The sequence below is a fragment of the Phyllostomus discolor genome, chromosome 15 (assembly GCF_004126475.2).
Source record: "Phyllostomus discolor isolate MPI-MPIP mPhyDis1 chromosome 15, mPhyDis1.pri.v3, whole genome shotgun sequence".
NCBI lineage: Eukaryota > Metazoa > Chordata > Mammalia > Chiroptera > Phyllostomidae > Phyllostomus > Phyllostomus discolor.
In genome coordinates, this window is record NC_040917.2 from 6,582,531 (window position 1) to 6,606,477 (window position 23,947).

Here is a 23,947-nt window from a genome sequence, read left to right on the forward strand (position 1 = left end):
TCATCATGAGATTGTAGTGAATCAGCCCGGTCCTCAGGCCCCGCTTCTGAATGCCGCTCTCCTGCCGTTCCCGGCACATCCGCAGTTACTCCCTCCACTGAAGCCTTGACCCCTCGAGGTCATCCACGGCGGGTGGAATCTGCTTCTTTCAAACTCCCACCAATGTGGACATTGTGACCCTTTCCCATGAATCGCAAATATTTGTAATGGCATCTGGAATAGTGCATCTTGTCCAGAAGGTTTCCGGTGTACTTTGCCCAGGCCCGTGTACAGCTGCATTCAGTGTCTTTGTTAAATAATAAGACCTGGAAGTTAGAATCACTCTAACTTCTAACTTTGCGTGGGTGCCGTGTTCCCAGGCATGGAAACAGCACTGACCTCATTGTGAAGCTGCCCCATCAGAGCTCTTGGGCGACCGGGGCATTGTCCGTGAGCAGTGATATTCTGAAAGGGATCTTTTTTTTCTGAGCAGTTGATCTCAACAACGGGCTTACAATACCCAGTAAACCGTGCTGTGAACAGATGTGCTGTCTTCCAGGCTTTGCTGCTCCGTGTGTAGACACGGGCAGAGCAGCTCTAGCATAGTTCCTGAGGGCCCTAGAATTTCCCGAGTGCTAAGTGAGCACCGCCTTCAACGTAGAGTCACAGCTGCATGAGCCCCTCACGAGAGAGCCATCCTGTCCTCCAAAGCTGTGAGGCCAGGCACGGACTTCTCATCTCCAGCTGTGAAGGTCCTAGGTGGGGCCTTCTTTCAATACACGGCTGTTTCATCTGCATCAGAACTCTGTTGTGTTTAGGGCAGCCGCCTTCACTAATCATCCTACTAGATCTTCTGGAGAACTCGCTGCAGCTTCCGCACCCCCACTTGCTGCTTCACCTCGTGCTTTGATGATCCAGAGACCCCTTTTTATGTTGGAACCTCGGGGCCCACCAGGGCCAGCTCCAGACTCCCCTTCTGCAGCTGCCTCCCTCTTCAGCCCTCGCGGCACTGAGGGGCTGAGGCTCACTCTGGGTTAGGCCCTGGTTCACGGGAATGCTGTGGCGGGCTTGATCTTCCATCCAGACCACCAGCGCTTTCTCCACGTCAGCCATAAGGCTCTTTCGCTTTACCGTTTGTGTGCTCACTGGGGTGGCACCTTCAAGAACTTTTCCTTTCCATGTACAACCTGGCCAAGTGTTTGGCCCAAGAGGCCTATCTTGTGTTCCATCTCAGCTTCGACATGCCTTCCTCCCTCAGCTGGGCCAATTCTCGCTTTGGTTTAACACGAGAGACTTGTGACCTCCCTGCACCTGAGCACAGAGAAGCCCGTGCAGGGTTATTCATTGGCCCAGTTTCAGGATGTGTCCCAGGGAGCGGGGAGGCCCCTGGGACGGGGGCTACCAGCAGGGCAGTCAGAACACACAACCTTCACAGAGTAAGTTTGCCGCCTTCCATGGGTGCGGTTGTGGCGCCCCCAAACAGTTACAGTAGTGATGTCAGAGACCCCCGATCACAGGTCGAGACAAGAGAGTTGGAAACGTTGCAAGAATGACCAGAACGTGGCAGAGAGACACAGTGAGCAGGTGCTGTTGGAAGACAGCGTGGGCAGACTCACCTGACGCAGGCCTGTGGTTTGTAAAAGCCTCGCCACCTGAGACATGCAGGAGGGCACGGCATGCCTGCCCGCTCCCGGTGCCCTTGTGCTTCCTCTTGCCTGTACGGTGAAGGCAGACACCCTTTCCAAGGCCCACAGAGCCCCTTGTCATTCCACCTGTCTCTGTGGCCTCGTCTTGGTCATTCCCGCCCCCTGGCCCCCGCTCACGGGCACCTTTCTGCTCCCTGCAGTGGGGCCCAGTCTCTGCCGGGGGCCACTGACCTGCCTGTCCCTCCTCTGTAGGGACAGCTCGGCTCCCTGACCTGCCTCTCTCTTTCTTAGCCGCCACACCCAGCTCAATTGTCATTTTAAGTGTGTGTGGCCGTGAGCCGTTCCGTCACAGCTGCATTTCTGTAAAAGTTCAATATCGGTGAGACCCATTTCTTCCGCCGTCCGCCTGTGTCCGAAACCGCCTCTGTGAGGGTGTTGCTGACGCTTCTCAACCTCGACTGTCCTTCCTGCAGCGGGAGAGACCTGCTGGATGCCCGACTGGGCAGAAGCCAGGCTGGTCGCCCTGATGGTCTTGCTGGCTGTGGACGTGGAAGGAATGAAGACGCAGTACAGGTGAGCGCTCTGAACCTGGAACAAAGCTTCCAAGAAAGAAAACAGGCTGCTCAGATTCATGCTGGGTGTTCAGACTTTTCCACGGCTGGCATGGGATTGACCACAATGTGTTGTATGAAAGGAGGGAACTGGACATTGGCAACAAATTAGTTATAAATTAACAGTAAATTAATAGTCAATTATTAATTAAAAAATGCAAGTTAAATTATTTGAGATGGTTAAAAAAGCTATTCAGTAATTACTGGTTTTATACAAGAATATTAGAAAAATAGGTTCTAAGATGATAGCATAAGATAAGATGAAGACATTGACTGGATTTAATTCCCTTGTAAAAGGTGTAAGTAAAAAAGGGAATAAAGATAAAACAGTCTCACTTATACTTTGAGAATGTGAGTGGGTTGGTTCTCTGAGGTTATAATCATTGTGAAGAGCAGCTTCCTTGGGTCCTGTGTTCGCAGGACACGCAATTAGTTTGGTTCACGTCACATCTCTCTTCTGGGCAGTTTTAGTGCTAAAGTTGGTTGTAACGGTTTTCTATAAATCCTTAATTCTTTATATATTTTTTCATTAACACATCTCATCTCCTTGACTAGCATTTGTTTTTATTAAAAGTTCCTTTCAGTTCTTTTTTTTAAAAGATTTTATTTATTTATTTTTAGAGAGGGAAGGGAGGGAGAAAGAGAGAGAGAAACATCAATGTGCGGTTGCTGGGGGCCATGGCCTGCAACCCAGACATGTGCCCTGACTGGGAATCGAACCTGTGACACTTTGGTTTGCAGCCCGTGCTCAATCCACTGAGCTATGCCAGCCAGGGCTGCATTTGTTTTTGTTTGATACTGCAATGTGGAGGCAGGGTCCTGGCACTTTAATGCTCGGGTGAAACAGGCAGAGGACGTTCCTTCGCACGTGTGTGCAGAGCTGCGTGCGCACGCTCTTCCCTGTGCCTTCACCTGGTGACACGCTCCTCGCCCCGGGACAGCACAGGCCGCAGGGTCGGCGTGCAGTCGGGAGGGGCGTCAGTCCTGTGAGGCGCCGGGTGTTCGGATCGTCCACCAGAGTGATTCTGTCCCACTGAGTCCATCAGTTACCAGCCCCACAAACTATACTTGGGGAATAATTTCTTTCTCCTTTAGAAATGCTTAATGCGGCTGTGTTTTTCCATGTCTAGTGAGAAGCGGAGGACGCAGAACGTGTTGAGGATGTTCTTGGACCCTCTCCTGGACGCCCTCGGGAAGCTGGGCGCCAACGCCTACATGCCGGTGCTGAAAGCCGACAGGTGCCTGCAGCTGCTGGTGATGCTCCTGCACGCCGGCGCGCCGAGAGGTCCCCGCGCCCCAGACGGTGAGGAGGGGTGGCTTCTCCGGCCCCCCACTTGGTGTGCAGTTGGCATTGAGAACGAAAGGAAGTTCCCGGCCTTTTAAAACAAAGAGGCCACCTCATGCTTTTGGCAGGTGGCCCGGGACACAGGCGGGAGGAGCAGAGTTCTGCCCCCAGGGAGCTGGCAGTCCAGGGCGTACATCTGCGGGTTACTGTTGATTTTAGAATGTGATTTCATTTGCTGTTATTTTTTAAAATTTATGCTTGCTCATTGATTTTTAGACCATTGGAAATGATCACTCTTTCATGTGTGTTTAAGCAAGATGCATTTCTAATTGCCACTAGGCAGTTGCAGAAAGTAAGCTGAAGGGTGAGGGTGACAGCCATGTTATTTTTAAATATGCCGAACTCTGGGCACCTTCTGAGGAGAAGACGCTCCCTGTGGGAAGTGTCGGTAGAAGCCTCGGGCCCTTCCCTCCCTCCTGGCACTAAGGGGTGCGTCAGCCAGCGGCTGAGAACGCAGCAGGTGTCTCGGAGGAGCGTGTTGGTGGGGAAACCTTGATTCCAGTCCTTCCCAACCCATTTCACTTGGAATTGAAGACATTTAACATTTAAAGAAATTCTGAAGAAACATTGGTATTAGTTTACACCCGAGGATACTACTATTGATGAGGGTAGATTTTAACACAAGCCTGTGAAGTAGTAAAACTAGTTTCTACGTTCTGATATACTTGATAATGGTTGCAGAAACAAATGCTGTATGGAGAATGGTGACTTCTTACGAGATTTTCAGTTCCGTAGTGGCATAAATTTGGGTTCATTTGATGTGCATTGTGTGTGTGTGTGTGTGTGTGTGTGTGTTTATTTTTTGTGGTGAGTAAACATAACAAAATGTACCCTCTTACTCGTCAAGCCTGCGGGGCCGTGGCCTTGAGCACGCACACTGCTCTGCTGTCCTCACCACCTTCCACCCACAGAGCCCTCGTCGCGTGCAGAACTGACGCTGCCATTCACCAGGAACTCCCCAAGTTCCTCCCCGCCCAGTGCAGGCCCCGCCTATTGCAGTTCTGTATTTATGGCCTTGCCTCCTCCAGGGACCTCACATAAGTGGCTCAGCAGTAACCGTCCTTTAAAAACCCTCTTTCTTTTATCCTTCTGCATTGGCAAGGGGCGCAAGCTCTGTGACAATGTTTGTCAGAATTACTGCCCACCACCCTGCCTTGACTGTGTGACCAGGCTCAGCACCTCCAGGTGGAGGACTGGGTCGTGATGCCTCCTGGAATACTGTTGCGATGTTTGAGTCACAGCAGGTTGTACTTGTTATGATGCAAAATAAACACCTGGGAACTCACCGCCCAACCTAAGAACAAAGTTCCCTGTTACTCCTCCGTCTGTGGCTTTCGCCGTCTCGTTTGGCTTTTCTCTGTATCGCGTCTGTGCTCTTTAAAAAGCAGCTTCACCAGATCTATAGGTTTCAACACTGTGTTGTCTCGTTCTGCTGCATGTGACTTTTACAGGAATGGCACTTCATGGAAGAAGTCTTCTGTAACTTTCTTCACCTCGCGTGTTTCTGAAATTCCTCCACGTCCTGTCTTCGACTTCATTATTCAGGCCGCGTAGCCGGCATTGCTCAGTGATGCCCTGTCCTGTTGTTGCAGGACACGGGGAGGTGCTCAGTGGGTTGCTGCTGCTCACGGTGCCACGTGGACCCCGTCTGTGTGTCTCTTGGGGGTGGGGGGTGAGCCTCCCCAGGGTATGTTCTCATTCTGAGGGCACGGAGGGGGACCCGAGATAGAAGACTGGAGTCAGAGGAGGTTTTGGAGAAAAGATGAGTTCTGTTTTTGGATAGTTTAAGTAAGATACCTTTTCGCTGTTATCCTAGGCAAGGTGTCGCGTTGGCATTTATCTTTTTTTCTTTTTGTTTCATTTTTTCATTCCATTTTATTTGGATTGGTAGAATCAAGTTAATAAGCACAGCCCCAATATACAGGGTCTGGCACAAATAATGCCCCTTTAAAATTTTTATTTATTTATTTTTTAAAAAGATTGTATTTATTTTTAGACAGAAAGGAAAGGGAGGAGAGAGAGACTAAGAGAAATATCACTGTGTGGTTGCACTCGTGCGCCCCCTACTGGGGAACCTGGCCTGCAACCCAACTTATGTGCCCTGACTGGGAATCAAATCGGCAACCCTTTGATTCACAAGCTGGCACTCAATCCACTGAGCCACACCAGCCAGGGCTGGCATTTATCTCTCAATTATTGGTTCTTAATTCCACTGTAGTTAGAGAGCAGGTGTTGCCCAATTTCAGTCTTTAAAAAGTCACGGAGGCTGGCATGATGGCCTACGGCAGGGTCTCTCGGTGCACGTTCCGTGTTGTTTGAAAACAGCGCGTGTGCTGCTGCTGCGGCTGGGTGGAGGGCCCTCTAAATGCCACCGTGAAACACTCTGCATACCCAGAGTTTCACGGGGTTTTCCGGTTTACATCCCAGCGGGGTTCCTGTTTTCTCCTTCTGTACTGAGAGGGGGACGTCGCCGTCTCCAGCTGTACTTCGGGATTTGTCTTTCCTCCTTCAGTTTCGCCAGTTTTGCTCCCTGCTGTCAGGGGTGTCCCCGTGAGGGGCTGCGTGCTGTCACCACGTGGCGTACCTTTTTGTCCCTGGTGACTTTCTCTACTCTGAACTGCACTTTAAGAGTAATATACCACTCCCACTTTGGTTAGAAGTTGCCCAGTGTATTTGTTCTGGCCTTTTATTGTTATTGTACTTAGATCATTCTATTTCAAGCACGTGCCTCAGACGGCAGGTAGTCGGGGCGTGATTTTCCGTCCGTTCTGACAGTCTTTGTCATTCATGGGTGTAGACTGTTTGCATTTAACCTAATTACTGCATGGTTGGGTCTAGGCCTGCCATTTTATTTCTTGTGTTCTGCTCATTTTCTCTACACTGTGCATATCCAACTTTTCACGTGCAGGTAGAATTCACATTTTACCCCTTGAAGTGAATGCAGGTCCTTTATCCCTGCCCACTGTTACAGTTGTCTTGTCTGCATCTGTTGAAAACGCTACCTGACAGTGTTAGAGGTTTTGCTTTCAACCATTGAACAGATTTTAAAGAACTTAGGAGAAGAGCCTGCTCCACTGACCCGTTGATTGATGGGCCTTCTGCTCTGTGTCCGTTTCCCTGTCCCTGTGTTTGTCTGATGTCACATCTGTTGTGTTTAAAAACTAACAAGCACACACCTCGTAGCATTTCTCTTACAACAGGCTTGTTGTTGGCGATGCATTCTCTTAGTTTTCCTTTGTCTGAGAATGTCTTTGTCTCCCTTCTGAAGAATATTTTCACTGAATATAACACTGCATTTTTTAGATCTTTTTCTTCTGCAGCGCAAAGATGTTCGGTTTGCTTCCGGCCCCCTGCTGTCTCATCCCTGAAGCGCTGTGCTGTTTTCTCTGCTTTCAAGAGTGTTTCTTTGTACTTAGTTTTTAGCACGTTGGTTAAACTGTGTCTGGGCAGGACTTTCTTTGTGCTTACTGATGTTTAGGTTTCCCAAACTTGAATTTGGACAGTGTTCAGCCAGTTTTTTCACTCAGCTGTTTTCTCAGCACCAGCCTGCTCTCCTCCGGGGCTCTCAGGACATGAGTGCTGGACCTTCGTGATGACCCCACCGGTCTCCCAGGCTCTGCTTACTTTTTAATCACTTTTTCCGTCTGTTGTTCAGATCGCATATTTCACGGATCTGTTTTCAAGTTCACCGACTTTTCTCTTGCATCTCCTTCCTGTGGTTGATCCCATCGAGTGAGGTCTTTTTTTTTTTTTTTAAATTTCAGTTGTTATACTTTTCAATGACCAAATTTCTGTTTGCTTTTCATGCTGAACTTCTGTTTCTTTGCTGAAACTTTCTATTTTTCCATTCATTTCAACAGTGTTCTTGGCTGACTGTTGAAGCATTTTTATACACAGCTGCTTTAAAGCCTGGGTCATGTTGTTCTGGCGCCTCCGAGGTGCCGTTTGTAGACGGTCTCTCCTGGGCGTTGCCCGATGCTTCCCGTGCCGGCTTGGCAGGTGTGTCTGGGGGTCCTGAGCGCTCTGTGATGAGACTCCGGGTCTGGCATAAATCCTCCGGGGTGTGCTGGCATTTTGTTCAGCACCCGGGCAGCCTGGCTGGGGTGAGGCCTCGGTTCTGGCCCAGCTTCCATGGCTCTGGGTTCCCTGTAGCCTGTTTTTGGAGCCCTGGCAGCTCCGTCTGTCCGGAGCCCTGCCTGCTCCACCTGGGCCGGCCTGTGGAGGAGCCAGGGTCCCTGGCAGCCTGCGGTCCTGGAGCCAGTCAGTCTCCTGTGCACCGCCCCTCCTTGGGCCTCCGGACCACTCGCTATCTGTGTCCCTGGGGTGCACCTGTCCTGCTCTGGCCGTCGTGCCCCCACTTTCAGGACCCCCTGGGCCCCACCTGTGGAGGCCAGGAAACCCCCAGCTCTCAGGCCCCTGCTGTCTCACCACCGGCACGTTTGACCTGTCCGGTCTGTAAACTGTGCTTCAGACACTGTGTGGGCTGGTCTGCAGCCCACCCCGCCGGCTCCCACGGGGTTCTCAGGAGAAGGGCAGCCTCCCACAGTGCTCAGGACTGTTGTATCTTCGGAACCCGTTTTTGGTGCGTGACCCACCCGTGTGCTTCCTGTGGTCGTGCCTTCTGAGACAGACGGGCGTGCCTCGCACCAGAGCGCCCCTTGACTCGCCCCGTTGCACTTCTCTCCGCACAGACAAGGTGTCTCCGCTCCTCCAGGACCTCGTGGCGGCCTCAGCCGAGAGCATCTCCCAGTTCGTCCTCAGGAGACTCACCATGAGTGAGCTGAGCAGCGTGAGTATTCATGGGGGGTGGGTCTCGCACCTCCGTGGCTGCTGCGGTGACCGCCGGCCCAGCCACCATATTCAGAGGAGAAGGACTGACTGTGACGGGCAGTTCCTTGAGAGCCGGCCCAGGACGCTGGCAGTTAGGAGCCATGCAGCTTCTTGTGCCGGTCCCTGCGGGTGGTGACCGTGGCTTTGGGAAAGTGGGGTCGCTCAGTGAGCCTGAGCTTCCTCACTGCACGGTGGGGGCTGCCCCTCTCCGCTGGGGTCTGCGGAGGCTCGGGTGCCAGGCCTGCGGGCAGCATGGAGCACAGAGGCATGTTGGTGTCGAGGTCCAGACCCGGACTGGTGCGGCAGGTGCGGGCGGGCGGCATCGCCACATCTGCATCTGCAGAGCCCCGCAAGGGACTCTGAGATGCATCCGGGCGGGAACCAGCGGCCGGAGATCAGAGGGTGCTGGGTGAACGCGCCTGTCTCTCAGGCTCTGTTCTCTCCACACCGTCCCTGCTTTCTGGGCTGTGTGAAAAAAGTGAAGTTCGTCCCTTTGTCCAAAAATGTCTTTAAAATGCCAAGTCTTACAGAAATGGTATTCTTAAGTGTCTTTTTTCGTTGAGTTCCCTAGGGAGCAATGTTGAAGCAATTAGAATCATTGTCAATAATGTTAGAAAATATACTTATTTTAACAGCTTTTATCAGAATACCCAATTAAGTGCATCTGTTTAATAGCTGATAAGCATGTGTGAACATAGAAAAAGACAGGTTTTATCCTGAAAGACCTGAGGTGTTATGACAGGAAGGCAAGGGACCATGAAGAAAAGACCCTCTGAGTGAGGAGTGTTTGAGGAAATGAAAGCTGTGGTGGGGCGTGTTTATTTTGAACTAAATGAAAATGGTAACTTGTTTACTTTGCTCCAGTGTCACTTTGTTGTCAGTATTGTTACATCTTGATTATGGAAATTTTTAGACGTACACAAAAGAAGTAAAACAAACCCCACTGTGCCCGTGATATAGCGTAAGTGTTTCTGTTTGTTTGGAATTGGAAGCTAAAAATAACTTCAAAAATGAAAAGGTTAATGTGATCTCATCTTTTAGAAGCAAAGATTTAAAAAAATACACTCAGTGTTTGGTAGTTTAAAGTTGTCTGGACATACGCCCCCTTCAGTACATGAGGGTTTGGGATCCCTGATCACGTGCATCTACTGGGTCACTCGGAGTTTCACAGCAGCCTCTTCGCCCACGTCCCCCCCTGCTCCTGCTCCCATGGAGGGGCCGAGGTTCTCGGGGTGTCTCAGTTTCCATGGCCACTTCCAAGCCCACACTCTCTCCCCTGCTGTCTGTCCCCGAGACCCTGTCTGTATGCAGCCCCAGCTTCCCTTTGGCCAGGGACCCGCCTGTCTCTGCCCCTCCCCAGCCCTCTCCTGACCTTCCCGCCCGCTCAGCCTCTTGCTGTTGAAAACATGAGGCGAATTTCTCACACTTAGGCATTCACCGCAGACCCCTGTCATTCCTCCGGGAGCTTCTCTGGGTGCCCCTCGCAGTCAGCGTGCTGTCAAGCCAAGCAGCTGCTGGCGCCCAAACCTTAGGGACCCCCGGCACTGTCCACGCCCTTGGCAGAGTGCCTGGCACACGTGGCTGCTCAGTGAAAGCTGGTTACATTCATGAAGTATGTGCTTCCTGTGTGCCATACGTGGTCTCCGAGGGTATAGTAATTGGTATAGTAATAATCATTAGGGCCTAATAACAGCTACCCCATGACGGTCCATTTAGCATACTTTCAGTTCTTTCAAGAACCCGGTGATGGATAGATGTGTCCCTCCCTGTCGTGTGGACGAGGAGCTGAGGGCTAAGGAGCTTAGGTGGCTGTGGTCGGGCACAGAGCTGGTGAGTGGGAGAGCTGGACTGAACCCAGGTCTGCTGGGGGCCTGGGCTCAAAGAGACCTGCGGTTGGTTCTGTCCCTCCCCCGGCTGGCTCTGAGATGCCGGGTAAGCTGGTTGGCCTCCCTGAACCTTAGTGGTCCTCTTAGCAGAGGGGGGTGGTCATCTTCCCTGTGAGAGGGGAGTGTGGCGACCTGCCTGGAGCAGAGGAAGCCTCATCACCTCACTGACGACGTGTTCGCCTTGGGGGCAGGGATCAGGGGAACGTTGTCTGCCTTCCCGGGTCTCATAGCCCGGGTGGGAGCCAGACAGTCGCTCTCGGTTTGCAAGGTGACCGTGCAGAGGGCAGGTCCCTGTGGACGCACAGAGAGGGAGGACTGGCCCCCAAGGGGAGCGGACGGAAGGCTTCTCGGGGGAAACGCGTCTTTCTCTCATCGATGTGCGGTTTTAGTGCCTGGAAACGAATGGTTTCCTGTCCGTGCTCCCGCGGTTGGTGAACCTCACGGGCCCTGCTCGTTCAGTGTTTTCTCGTCTCCCTTAGGTTCCCGACCTGGACCGTGGCCGCTTGTACCTGCAGGTCTTCACGGAGCTCACAGGTCTCCACCGGGAGGCTGGGTGGAAGAGAGGCAACCCCGTCTGGAGAGTGGTTTCTCCTTTGAAAACCGCGTGCGTTCGGCATCTTCAAGACACAGATGGTGGACAGGTACTGCTCTGTGATCCGGGGTTTGTAGTTCTGTGGGATAAGGCGTATTTGATGACCACACAGTATTCTGATATAAAAAGCATCTGCTGAGACCTAGTTTGTAATATGGTATCCCTTGCTCATCATCTTGGAGGAGGATCGGGACGCCCCTCGTGTTGGATATCCGACAAAAGTGTGCCGGCTTCAGTCTTGACGCCGTGCAGATCCCGGAAGGGGGTCCGCACTAGGTCCCCTGCTCAGGCAGCAGGGAGGGGCCTTCGTGTGTCCACACTCATGGGCCTGGGGTCCCGAGCCCCCAGCCCGGCTCTCGGCCTCCTGGTCTGACTGTGTCGTCCGCTACCCTCCTCTGGGCTGCATCCCTCTGGGCCACCAGGCAGAGTGTCACAGGCCGCAGGCACGTGCCGCTGTGCCCCATCCTTCCCCTGAGAGTGTCCTCCCTCCAGTGTGCGTCTGCCAGCAGCTGGTGGGTCCAGCTCAGGCCACGTTTGCTCAGAGGCCTTCTTGGGTCAGGGCCTCACGCTTTCCTTTCTGCCTTTTCCTGCTGCTGCTTATGCCTTCATTATGGTGTTTACTTCCGTCCACCTGTTCATGGAGGGACTCACGTATCTGCGTCTTCTGCACCAGATTTCAGAGCACAGAAGCCTTTCTTAAACGTGATGTAACAAGGCCTGGTGGCCAAGAGTGCACAGGCTTTGGAGTTTAGACTTCCCGGGGGTGCATCCCGGCTTTGTCCTCGCCAGCTGGGTGGCCTCGGGGACGTGACTGAACCTCCCTGGGCCTCATGCGCCACAGCCACAGGGGAGGGGTGCAGGGCTGAGGGAGCCTTTGAGCCAGCTGGTCCATGCTGGCACAGTGTCGGGGATGTAGAGAGTCCTCAGGGAACGTGGGCTGTTTTTACCGAGCACAGGGTAAGTGCTGGCTGAAGTTTGCCTGAGTCATAGTTGACTCTGGGCTGCTAATTAAAATATTGAAACTATGTGATTGCTCTAGTCACCTAATTGGAAGTTTTGAAGAACTGCCCTGAAAATGATAGCATCCCGGCTAGCACAGGTTAGCACATCCGAGACAGGAAAGGCCCAAACCGTGGACCACGCACAGTAATTCTGAAGGTGGGCTTGCTTTCTGTAGTCATTCGTGGAGTTACGTGAAGGTTAACAGGGACCACGGTGGCGCAAAAGCAACAGTAAATTGCATTCCGTGTGTTGGTTGCGTTGCTGTGTAAAACTTGTAGAGATACGTGCCATGTTCCGGGGGCTGAGAGAACATGTGGGGTCAGGGGTCGGCGGTTCCTTCTGGCGCACGTCACTGCTGGCAGCGTCGGGAGGGCCGCTGCGGTCTGGGCGCAGCAGCTGTGGCTGCCTGCGCTCCTGCCTCGTGGTTGCAGGTGGCTGACTTTCCCCGAGCAGGGAGCCGGGCTGTCCTGGTTTCCCCCTCTGTGCTCCTCCATGAAGAACCCCGGGTGCTCCACGTGAAACACCCCATTACTTAGTCTCCACGGTGGCCCTGGCGGCGGGCTCTGTGCTGCTGCGCTTCACGGGGAACACACTGTGTGAGGCGTGTCCACAGTCATGCTGGTCCTAAGTGCAGAGCAGGAGCCAGACCTCGGCCGTGCGGTTCCTGAGTCCAGCCCTTGACGGCTGTGCCATGCCACTTCCAAAGCAGTGTGCCGCTCATTGAAGGGGTTATGTGCACATGTGCCCGGAGCCTTTTTAAAACATACTTCAGCCAAGCAGTTACAGCGAGACTCACCATGGGGCTCTTGGGTCCAGAGGGGTAGTTGAGAAGGAAGCAGCAGAGAGTCTGAACTCTCAGACAGGTGGGGGTCTGTCGGGTGCTGCCCCGGGCACCCACCTGCCAGGGAGGAGATCCCTGTCCTCTGCCCGCTGGGTGTTGGCTGCCACTGTGGATGCTTCCGTTCACTAGTCTGCAGAGGAGCGCCAGACCACACGGTGTGCGCCAGATTTCCCTTGTTTCCTCTGCCGTTCAGGAGCAGGAGGAGGGAAGGAAGGGCATGGACCGTCGTAGGTGGCGGGCGGCTCGGGTCCTGGCCCGCTGAGACCGGCTCCTGGTGCATGCGGTGCTGTGTTCCCTCCCCAGGAGCTGACGCTGGGGGGGCAGGTGCAGAGGGTAGTCAGCATGGCGGCCTTGGCCACGGTGTGCAAGGTCACGGACCAGAAGCTGGAGCTGCAGCCGGACCCGCCGGATGCTGGGCCCGTGGAGAGGTTCCTGGCCTCCCTCCCGCTCAATCAGATGCTGCCGAAGCCGTGCCCGGAGGAGCAGAACAGGTGCGTCCCCGCCCCCTCCGAGTGCAGCGTGTCCCTGGGAGGCATCCCCACCGCTAGCGCTGGGAGTCCATCCTTGTTCCAGTCCCCGGGGGAACCGCGTGACTCCGAGGACAGGGCTGTGGAAATGTGGGGCGAGGTTCCCTTCAGGGTGATCCCGTGTCACCACATTATTCGTCCCCCTACTGGAAACCCATGGACTTTCCGCATTCAGTTCTTAGTGAGTCGTGTAAAGTGAGTGAAAGTACCTGCTTCTAGAGTGGTTAGAAAAAATCGCAGTTCCTGTGGTTTCCTTGTGTCCTGGTAGACGGGTGTTTAACAGTGTCTGCTCACGCGTCCCCGTGAAAGGGTGGTGCGCACGTGCAGAGGAAGTGGGGACGGACCGAGGAAGCGCGGGCAGTGACTTTCTTTTCGTTTCAGTGACTTTGAAGAATCGTCATCTTCCCAAGGATGGGGGAAAATAGCTGCACAGTATATTCATGACCAGTGGGTCTGCCTCTCCTTTCTGTTGAAAAAGTACCACACCCTCCCGCCGCCCTCAGAGGGTGGCCCCCCGGAGCCTGTCCTGCCTGCCGTCGAGATGCCTGCGAGGACGCTGCAGTCCGCGCTAGAAGCCCTCACCATCCTTCCCTCCGACCAGGTCTTACCTGTGTTCCACTGCATGAAGCTTTTGGTTCCCCAGGTAAGCCACAGTGAGCCGTGAATTAAGGAATAATCGGGGGGGGGGTAGTCAGTTTCTGAAATTAAATGACAGTTATGTATTTCTGTCTCTTTTTTCTACCAGCTTCTGGCCTCCTCCGAATTGCTCTGCATAGAGGCTTTCGACATGGCGTGGAAGGTTATATGTTCTTTAAGCAACACTCAGCTGATATTCTGGTCTAGTTTAAAAGCCTTTGTCCAGTTTGTTTTTGATGCCAAAGTTCTTACCATCGCTGCAAAAATCAAGGGCCAGGCATATTTCAAAATAAAAGAGGTAACTTTCTTTTAATTGGGGTAAAAAACACATAATGTAAAATTTATCATTTTAACTGGACTTAAGTCTGTTAAGGAAGGTTAAGTATATTTGCATTGTTGTGACGGATCTCCAGAACTTTTTCATCTTGTGGGGCTGAAACACTGTATCCATTAACCTCTCCCCACTTCCCCTCCCCCGGTAACCATTCTCCTTTCTGTTTCTATGAATTCGACTGCTTTAAATGAAAAGCACACTCGAAACCTATGTAATCTTATTAACCACTGCCACCTAATGCATTTAATTTAAAAAGTGGTTGTCTTTGTAATTTGTGGGGCCTCGTAGCACATGAGGAAGAAGGGTTATGTTTGTAACTGCGTATTAGATTTGTTGTTACCTATTCAGTCAGTTAACATTTGAACCTTCTTCAATGTCATGAGTAAGAATGAGGAAATCCTAGCTGGCAAAGAGCAGGTGAGAGGGGGGCCCATGAGCCACATCTGCCCCACGAACGTATGTTATTTGGTTCATATACCATGTTTAAAATCTGGAGTGAGTTGCCAGCTTTTCAGAATTGGTGAATGTATATGAAAATCTTGGAAAATGGACGGTCTGGCAGCCCCGGTCTTTCCTGCATGACAGCAGGCCCCCTGGCATTGAGCAGGGGCAGCCCATGCACTGGCCTGTACCCCTCTCCAGTCCATGCCATCCCTCACGCCCTCTGGACACCGAGGGTGAATGCCAGGTGCCTTTGGTCACTGCATTTGTGCTGTTGCTTTCCACGTATAAGACACGTTTCTGTGAATGGAACCCAATCTCGGGGCCCTTCTGGTTTCCAGAGGCATTTGCGCTGAGGACCGCTGATCCCCGTAGTGGGGAACACAGCACGACGGAATGACGTCAAGCCTCGGAACCCACCTGTGCCTTTACCTAAGGGGCAAGTGAATGCAGACCCTTTATGACCCTGCCATCCCCGCCGCCTCTCTCCACCCTCTCCTGAGGCCCAGCACACACTCACAGGCCGAGGTCTTTGCTGCCTCGGGAAGGGAGGCCACTGACAAAACGCAGAGGCCGAAACTGCTTCCTTCCCTCCGTTCTGTGCGGACCGTGGCTTCTCCGGGAGAGCTCTGGGTGAACATCAGCGCCAGTCAGGTGTGGTTGCTGCGGAGACGTGGAAATTCACGGTCTGTGACCACTGAGCACCTTGCAAAATTCTAATGATGAGGATTTTTAATTTTGCACACCGTATTCACGCTTATGTTAGAACTATCGTTTGAAGCCACTCACATGGCAGTTTTCTGCAGCAGTAATTTTTTTTTTTTTTTTGGAAAAAAACTAACTCAGTTAAAGGCCACACTGACCATTTCTTTCCCTTCCAGATTATGTACAAGATGATTGAGATGTCTGCTGTAAAAACCGGAGTCTTCAACACCCTGATAACTCACTGCTGCCGGTCCTGGGTGGCTCCTGCTTCAGAGGTGACCCCCGGGTCTCTGTCAACTGCCAAACAGTACGGCGAGCTGGTCCTCGAGGCTTGTGTGTTCGGAACTGTGTTCAGGCGTGACCAGAGGTAAAGGCACCGTCCTTTCCGCCTGTCCTAGCTTATAGTGAGCACCTACGTGGGTGGAGTCGTTTTTCTTTTGGCACTTTCAATGAGCAGAATATAAAGTGCTAGTTAACTTTAAAGTTCAAGTCTTAATTTTTTTTTCTGTCTAAAAGCTGTTGTGTGTGTCAAATGTTTTTTTACGGACAGACTCATTCAGGACGTCCAGACCTTCATAGAAAATCTCGGACATGATTGTGCAGCAAATGTTGTCATTGAAAAGTAAGTGCTATGGGGGTTCCACGTCTTGTCAGAAGTGGGGCACTTGGAGTTGGCCATCGTGTGGAAACCTTTCAGCATTTGCTAAACATTATAAGAGTTTACTATTGTAAGACACTGAATGAGCCTTCAAAAGTGTGTTAGAAACTATATTCCACTAATATATTTCCTCCAGATCTGTCGCTATTTGCTAAGATTTGATAAACTTTAAAAAATTTAGAGTGCAGAACCCAGCATAAACAAGGAAAGGACTACGGGGAACATAAAAACCTCTGTTCCTCTTTGTTTGGCTTGGAGGGTAATTATCAGCACACATATTTTATTCTTTTTTTGGCTAAAAGTCACCATATAATAAGTCTAAGTGGTTACACAAAAATAAAATCACTCTTGGAACACGCCCTAAAATTTTGATTTCTGGGATACGACTATTCATCTAATCCCTGAGTTAATGCTTTTGGAACTTGTCAAAATAGCTTTTTTAAAACTTTTACTATTATTATTTTAATCCCCACCCAAGGATGTGCCCATTGATTTTAAAGAATGAGGAAGGGAGTGAGAGAGAGAGAGAGAGAGAAAGAGAAACATTGATTAGCTGCCTCCTATACATGTCCTGGTTGGGGACTGAACCCACAACTAGGTATGTGCCCTGACTGGGAATTGAACCCATAACCTTTTGGTGTACAGATGATGCTTCAACCAACTGAGCCACCCAGCAGGGCAAGTTTTATTTTTTTAACATAGTTTTAAAAAAATCGGGGTGTGTAGCCCTGACCCATGTGGCTCAGTTTGTTGGGCGTTGTCCCACAAAGCGAAAGGTCATGGGTTTGATTCCCAGTCAGGGCACATGCCTGAGGTGTGGGTTTGGTCCCTAGTTGGAACTTGTACAAGAAGCAACTGATCGATGTTTTTCTCTTACACTTATGTTTTTCTCCCCCTCTTTCTCTGTCCCTTCCCCTCTCTCTAAAAAGAAATAAGTAAATAATTTCTTAAAAATCTGTGTGTTTAGGTGTTTATAAAGAAGATGGTGTTGTATTATTCACTTTGATTTTAGAATTTAGGACAACAAATGATAGTTGTGTCCAACTACAGTTGTCACAGTGTGTATTATTCCAAGTGCCATACCTATGTTTTATCTTCCATCCTTCATTAAGAATATACATTAAAAAATACATGTATATATACATTTTTTCCCCTGGCTGGTGTGGCTCAGTGGATTGAATGCTGGCCTGTGAACCGAAAGGTCACTGGTTCAATTCCTGGTCAGGGCACATGCCTGGGTTGCAGGCCAGGTCCCCATTTGGGGTTGTGTGAGAGGCAACTGATCAATGTTTCTCTCATACATTGATTTTCTTTCCCTCTCTTTCCTCCTCCCTTCCCCTCTCTCTAAAAATAAAAAGAAAATAAAATATTTTAAAAAATAAAATTATATATTTTCATTGTTAATTTTTTAAATTGATCTTTTTTTCCTTTATCAGTTTAGTGTAGCAACAAAAGTAAAATTTTTTTTAGTTGATGGTTCCAAACTAACTTCAATTTCTGCTAGGGAAGTGTTTTGTTGTTAACGTAAAATGGCATTTGCTTACATTATAACAGTTACAGTGAACTTTGGAGGTTCACTTACTTTATCTTTCCACATCTGCACACTGAAAACGCTGGGATGCTGAGAGCACGAGTCCTGAACACGCCCCTCACTCCTCACGTAGAGGACGTGCATTTGTAGTGCAGCCAATGGGGCGCTAGAGGCGGGGTCTTGCCCCAAGGGGTGTGGAGCTGTCCATGGTCCTGGCTGAGGAGTAGCCCCTGGAGCGCAGGTCTGTTTTGTCCACTGATAAGGTATCAGTAGCCCAGGGTCAGCTGTGCATGCGTGGTTTTTCCAGAAATCTGGACGAATTCATACCCGTTCAGACTTTCTGTACAGGCCGTCCTTTCGATAGATTCGTTATCTTCTAATGCCTGTACTGAATTAACAAGCATTGCATTCATTATGGGCCTACTTAATTTTAGAAAACTTTGGAAGGTTTTGATATTTTGAAACTAATATTTGAGGTATTTTTCTGTTTTGAAAATGTATTAACCTGGTCTATCATCTTATACTTCTAGTACCCAAAGAGAGGACCATTATGTCAGAATCTGTGCTGTCAAATTCCTGTGTTTATTAGATGGTGCTGACATGTCTCATAAACTGTTCATGGAGGATCTTGCAATCAAGCTATTAGATAAAGTAAATATGCTTTTTTTTTTTTTACTTTAAAGTACCTTTGTTGTATAGTTAAGTCAAAATCCAACATGTGCTCTTTATGGTGACAAAATTTGTATTTCTAAATATTTTTATCAGGAAAAAATGAGATTTATGTTCCATATTTTTAGTTAAAGGTTGGTGAGTAGTTGTCCAACTCAGGTTTGGTTCGGAGAACAAGAATATTTTCCCTGCACTATCTGAACTTCCCTCTGGGTACTTTCCAGAACCAGTCAAAACCAGTTGGATTTAGAATGATGTACCCTTGCATTGTTTTGGGTAAACAGTAGAGTGGAAAGGTGATAATGCAGGAACTGGCATAATGTGAACAGTGTTTGTGAGTCTGCAAAGGCACTGGTAAATGAGCAGGACAGTGTCTGAGGGGCGGGTTCAGTAAGGCTGGGAGAAGAGAGTGCTGTGAAGTCAAGTACACGAGGCAGACGCAGCGCCTGACGCCAGATGTAACTGGTGACCCTGCGACCCACAGAGTCACCTGCACTGAAATGCAGTGTTCACCATACATCGGTCAGCTTTGTTATATGAAACCCAGGAGGTATTTTTATGCCAAAATGTCCTCCTTTGCGCGGTGGGTGTCAGGAGCGCTATCTCAGAGGAAGCGGCGTTTCGCTGGTTTCCTGAAGGACGCGTAGAATTGACTGCAGCGGGGACCCCAGCAGGCAGAGCGCATGCGCGGGCGTGAGCTCTGCTAGTGCCTGAGCCCCGCGACTGCCGCTCTCCGCCTGGCGAAGGCAGCGCCTGTCAGCTTGCTTCCCGCGGCGCTCTTTTCCTGGCGTTTTCATCCGGTAGCAGATGCATGTTTTGAACTCACCTGAGACAAAGGGGCATAAAAGGAGAAGTGCCTATTGGTGCCTTGAGAGACTTGTCCGATACCTCCGTCTTGTCCCACCGCACGGCCCCATGTCCCCCTTAAATGGCCACAATGGAATAATGTGTCCTTCCGAAGACTTTCATATTGCAGTTACATAGTTCCTTTTCTAATTTTAAAAGCAGGTAAAGTTAAGCAACTACATGCACTTTTTTGAAAACTAAGAATTGGCTCTCGTACACTCCTTTCTGCCTTTCGGAGGACGACACGACAGTCTCCGGGGCCAGTTTGACCTTCTGAGTGTGAAGTCGTCGTGGATTTGGTGTTCGTGAATCACAGATCCAATGAGTGGTTTAATGTAAACTCCCTCCCCTGCCCCCAGGATGAGCTGGCGTCCACGTCTAGGGCGCGGCACTACGTGAATTCTCAGCAACACAGAGTGAAAAACCGAGTGTGGCAGGTTCTGCTGGTCCTTTTCCCCAGATTTGATCAGGTATAGTGTTTATTATATTTGTACCTTTAAGCATGTTTCCACATGAAACTAGTAGACAATGTCACGTACTATTTTAAAATGGAGAAAGTAATTGCTTAAAATTTATACTTCTTAAAATTGAAGTCATTCAGAACTTTTTTTTTTTTAACAGAAAGCATACTAAGGCAATTAGGTGTTGCAGAAATAAGTCAGGCCCTGGTTTACCTGGCCCCACTGAGTATTCTTCTTTCAATATTTTAATGGAACACTGTAAGTGTTTAACCTTTCATATGGCATTTGATTAGAAAATCTAAATACTTAACTCCTCCTAATTTGCACCAGCCGAGCTGGCTGGGAGTGTGAGTGTTCCTCACCGTCTGCAGCCCAGACTCATCTGCAGTCCAGGAACCACAGGGCGTGTCCCCCAGGAAACCGGAGGCACAGCCCGTGCAGGTGGAATCCCAGCCAAGTCGAGCCTAAAGTCACACTCTGCTTTATGCTGCTGTCGTGGGGGCTCAAAACGGGCTTTTCTGCTCCTCTGCTACTGATGGGAAATTCTTTCAAGATGAGCTTTTCTCCTTTAAAATAAAGAAATATGCATAATAAATGTTTTTGTGTGCTCATATGAGGGGATAATGCTTTTTGCCTGTTACTTAGAAATGGTCAGTCGCCCAGATAGAAGTGTGATTTCTAAGAGCACTGTGCCAGGTAGGAGGATGATTTTGGAGTCAGAGGCTGGGCAGGAGCTGGGGAGGCTGTGTGGGTGGGGGAAGAGGGGCGGGAGGGGCCAGGCCCAGCTCTGTCCCTCCCAGGCTGGTCTGCCCCCCTGCCAGCTCTGGTGTCCTGCCGACTCTGGCGACCTGGGGTCCCAGTTGTCAGGCGGGGCATCCATGGTGATGCATCTTGAGCTGACCCTGACTGCTGCTGTGCACTAGATACGCAGCCTTGGGACAGGTGTTTAACTTTCTGAATCTTTTCTTTTCCCTGTAAAAATACAGAGGATAAAAACCTTTCTCACAGAATAGATGTCCGAGTAAGACATGAAGTGCTCAGTAAAAGAGCCTCATCACCATATTTCAGTCCACGGGTATTAGGGTCATTATTTGCAGAGCAGTAGATTCGATACTTCTTTATAATAAAACTTCAAGCTGTTTTTTTAATGGTGACTGTTTTTTAAATTAAAAGTAATAACCATTTTCAAAGTTGCTAAGAGATTGGATCTTAATTGTTCCCACCACAAAAAAGAAATAGTCACATGTGACGTGAAAGAGGCATTATTAGCTAATGCCATGGTGGTTGTATTATTATGACATATAAATGTATCAAATCAGCATTTTTATCCCTTAAATTTATACAGTATTATATGTCAATTATATCTCAGTGAAAAGAAATTTAAAACAATAACCATAACACAATTTAACTTCTGAATTTTATTTTTCCCAGAATTTCTTGAATAGAATCATTGACAAGATTTTCCAGGCCGGCTTCAGCAATAACCAGGCATCCATAAAGTATTATATAGAATGGATCATTATATTGATCCTTCACAAGTTCCCTCAATTTTTTCCGAAGTTCTGGGATTGCTTTTCTTATGTAAGTAAAGATTTTTCATATTTTTTTAAAGATTTTATTTATTTATCTCTAGAGAGAGAAGGGAGGGAGAGAGAGAGAGAGAGAGAGAGAAACATCAGTGTGTGGTTGCTGGGGGTCATGCCTGCAACCCAGGAATGTACCCTGGCTGGGAATCGAACCTGTGACACTTTGGTTCGAAGCCCGCGCTCAATCCACTGAGCTACACCAGCCAGGGAGATTTTTCATATTTTTTTAAATCAAGCAAGATGCTGGCTGTGCTGGGAGATTTGTTTTGCTCTAATTAGTTGCTTTTGACTGTCAATTGTCCTGTGTCCAAGGTATTGACTCCTAAATCATGTTTTGCAAGATTTGAACTGACGTAGGAGACGGAAATCCCTGGCACAGCCTGAGCGCACCATCGTGGTTTTGAGAGCTCCTCCATTCTAACAAAACAAGGATGGAAAAGGGTTGTTGTTATCAGGAATTGAGAGAAATGGGTGTGTTCCAGAAATTATTTTTAAGGAGCGGATACTAAGATTAGTGATGGAGTTTACAATGTAGGCTTCTGGACAAATAACGGATTGTTTCTAAATACTAGCCCGGTGGTCCCAAGTGCATGCTCCCTTTGTGACCTTCTACTTTGTGCATATTTCCTTTTCTGTTTCTTCCTTCCGGTTTCAGGGGAAGGCACAGTGTTTGCATTTCCTTCACTGGCTTTCCTCTGAAATCTTCACTCTTAATCTGATGAATTCTTCTGCTTCCAGCTACTGTCCTGGTGTCTGTCCCTGTACGATTAAGCTTCCAGGACCAGTGCTCTTTGCCCTCCTCTCTTGCTCTCCTGAAGCCACTGGGGTCCGTGGCATCCTCTGAGCCTGTGCTGTGAGGGCCTCCTGAGCAGCAGCAGAACGGAGGGCCTCTCTCTGTCCGCTTCCCAGCCTCGTCCCAGCAGCCACCCCATGGGTGGCTGTCACCGCGGTGTGCCTCTGCCCGGCCTGGGACGCCGGCCATCTCTGGCCCTTTCACACTTGCTTTCTGTCTTGGTTTTATCTTACTCATCATCCTTTAGCCCTGAGCTGCTCTTCCTGCGCCCCCTGTGCGTGTCAGCCCGTCTCTGCCGGCTCAGCATCCCCAGGGTCATCTTCGCAGGGTCAGCTTCGTCCACGTACAGCGGAACAATGGCGATTTCCCTCCCTCAGCTGGCCTCTTCCTGTTGACCTTCATTCTCCCAGGCTCCCTGAGCCATGTCACCCCCAGTCGTGAAAGTCAGGGTGGATTGTTCCCACGTCACTTGTGCAGAAGCAGGTTCCTTTTCACGCCCAGGCTTCTTCTCCTGGCTCTTCCTCTCCTGGCCCTTCCTCTCCCCTCCGTGTCCGGGAATGGAGGGCAGTATCCCCTCAGTCTTTCTTGCAGCGCTTCTCAGACCTGCGGGTTTATTAACCTCACCTGTCCTGTCTGTTTTCCAGGGGATCGGGGTGACTCTGGATTCCGGAGCCTCCCCACCTCTCGTGTCCCCAGTGATCTGGCCGTTTGTCTCCTCCTTTCACAAAGAGCTTTCAGACCTTGTAGGTCCTCTCAGACCTTTTTCTGTGGGCACCAGTCAGGGTGGTTCACTGTAAGGAAATGCAGCAAGTTCGGCCCCGTGAGTCAAAGAGGGACCGTGGACCAGCAGTGGGGGCGGAGGCGGTCTGCGGCTCCCAGAGGGCCTGGAACGCCACCTGGGTGCGGCCAGGATGCCGCAGAATCGGGCTGGACAACAGGAGCGAATGGGGGCGTGGCAGCTCCCAGACTGCAGTGGCGGAGGCCGGCCCACTGAACACACGCACGTCCCGTCCTCTGTTCATGGGGCTCACACTGAACTCTCCTTCCAGCTCTCACCGCCCCTCACCGTCACACTCAGGCTTCCCGAGTGTCCGACGTGCACGCTGGGCTTTCCCACCCCCTCCCCCCACCCTGAGCTGCCCTGAGTCTCTCCAGTCTGTCTGGCATCCGTCAGGGGTTCATCTCACATGACTGTTTTGGAAGGTTTCTGAATTCCACTTGAACGTTCTCACAAAGGTTTTCCTTATGTCTTCTCAAAGTTATCCATGAGGGCCCCTTGAGGTCCGAGCCCTGTCCCCTGAGTTCCCCAGGTTGCTGCCTTAGCCTCCCACTCAGGTCTGTGTCTCTGTCTGGCTCACTGGCCACCTGTTCTCGCTGCTCCCCGCTGCCCTTTGGCCATTCCCTCTCGTCCTGCTGTCCTCCCCTCTCCTGGAGGGAGGTGCCCCAACCGCACCCCTCCCCTCACAGGAGGCTTGTTAGTGCCTCGTAGTGTCTGCCGGTCGTTGTGTATGTAGGTGTTTGACTCTGGGGAGTTAACTTCTCTGTCTTTGCTTTTAATCCCATATCCCCGCCGGGCTGCAGCTGCGGCTGGGGGTGGGTCGGCAGGACCACAGCGAGCCTTGAATGACTGTTCTGTGTGTCTGATCGTTTCCAGGGGGAAGAGCACCTGAAAACAAGCATCTGTACATTCTTATCAGTTTTGTCGCATTTCGACATCATTACTCAAAACATCCCAGAGAAGGTGAGTTTAAATTGTAAGAAGAGTTTAAACTTGACTGTCAAAATAGAATTTTATATGTTCGAACTAATTTTTGTAAATGTGGCGCATTCCTTACGTTTTTTTCAGTTTCTCCCTTCCCTTCCACTCCCCCCTGCAACCCCCCCCCCGCCCCCCCGCCGGTGCGCACACACTTAGACGTGAACGCACAGTGAGATGGTGCAGCTCGCACACGTAAGCACCGAGGGACATACCGCATTGCCAGACTCCTTCAAGGGCAATTTTTAGTGATACTGCTGTTCATTTTATAC

General features: G+C 50.3%; 1 protein-coding gene across 4 annotated transcripts in view; it reads left to right on the forward strand.

The window, feature by feature from the left end:
• The window catches only part of TARBP1 (TAR (HIV-1) RNA binding protein 1), a 63,853-nt gene that overhangs the window by 22,392 nt on the left and 17,514 nt on the right, over nt 1-23,947 (forward strand). For 3 of the 4 annotated variants that reach the window (XR_004900826.1, XM_036016126.1, XM_036016128.1), the window contains exons 11-23: nt 2,099-2,198; nt 3,367-3,539; nt 8,273-8,370; nt 10,777-10,938; nt 13,036-13,223; nt 13,641-13,902; nt 14,005-14,193; nt 15,552-15,742; nt 15,926-15,997; nt 18,095-18,215; nt 19,439-19,549; nt 20,972-21,121; nt 23,574-23,660. Coding sequence is in view for 3 of the 4 variants with exons in the window: in XM_036016126.1 (XP_035872019.1) it covers nt 2,099-2,198; nt 3,367-3,539; nt 8,273-8,370; nt 10,777-10,938; nt 13,036-13,223; nt 13,641-13,902; nt 14,005-14,193; nt 15,552-15,742; nt 15,926-15,997; nt 18,095-18,215; nt 19,439-19,549; nt 20,972-21,121; nt 23,574-23,660 (1,904 nt within the window). In the remaining variant the exon portion in view is untranslated. The remainder of the gene's footprint in view (nt 1-2,098; nt 2,199-3,366; nt 3,540-8,272; nt 8,371-10,776; nt 10,939-13,035; nt 13,224-13,640; nt 13,903-14,004; nt 14,194-15,551; nt 15,743-15,925; nt 15,998-18,094; nt 18,216-19,438; nt 19,550-20,971; nt 21,122-23,573; nt 23,661-23,947) is intronic. The other variant, XM_036016127.1, reaches the window with a different exon arrangement.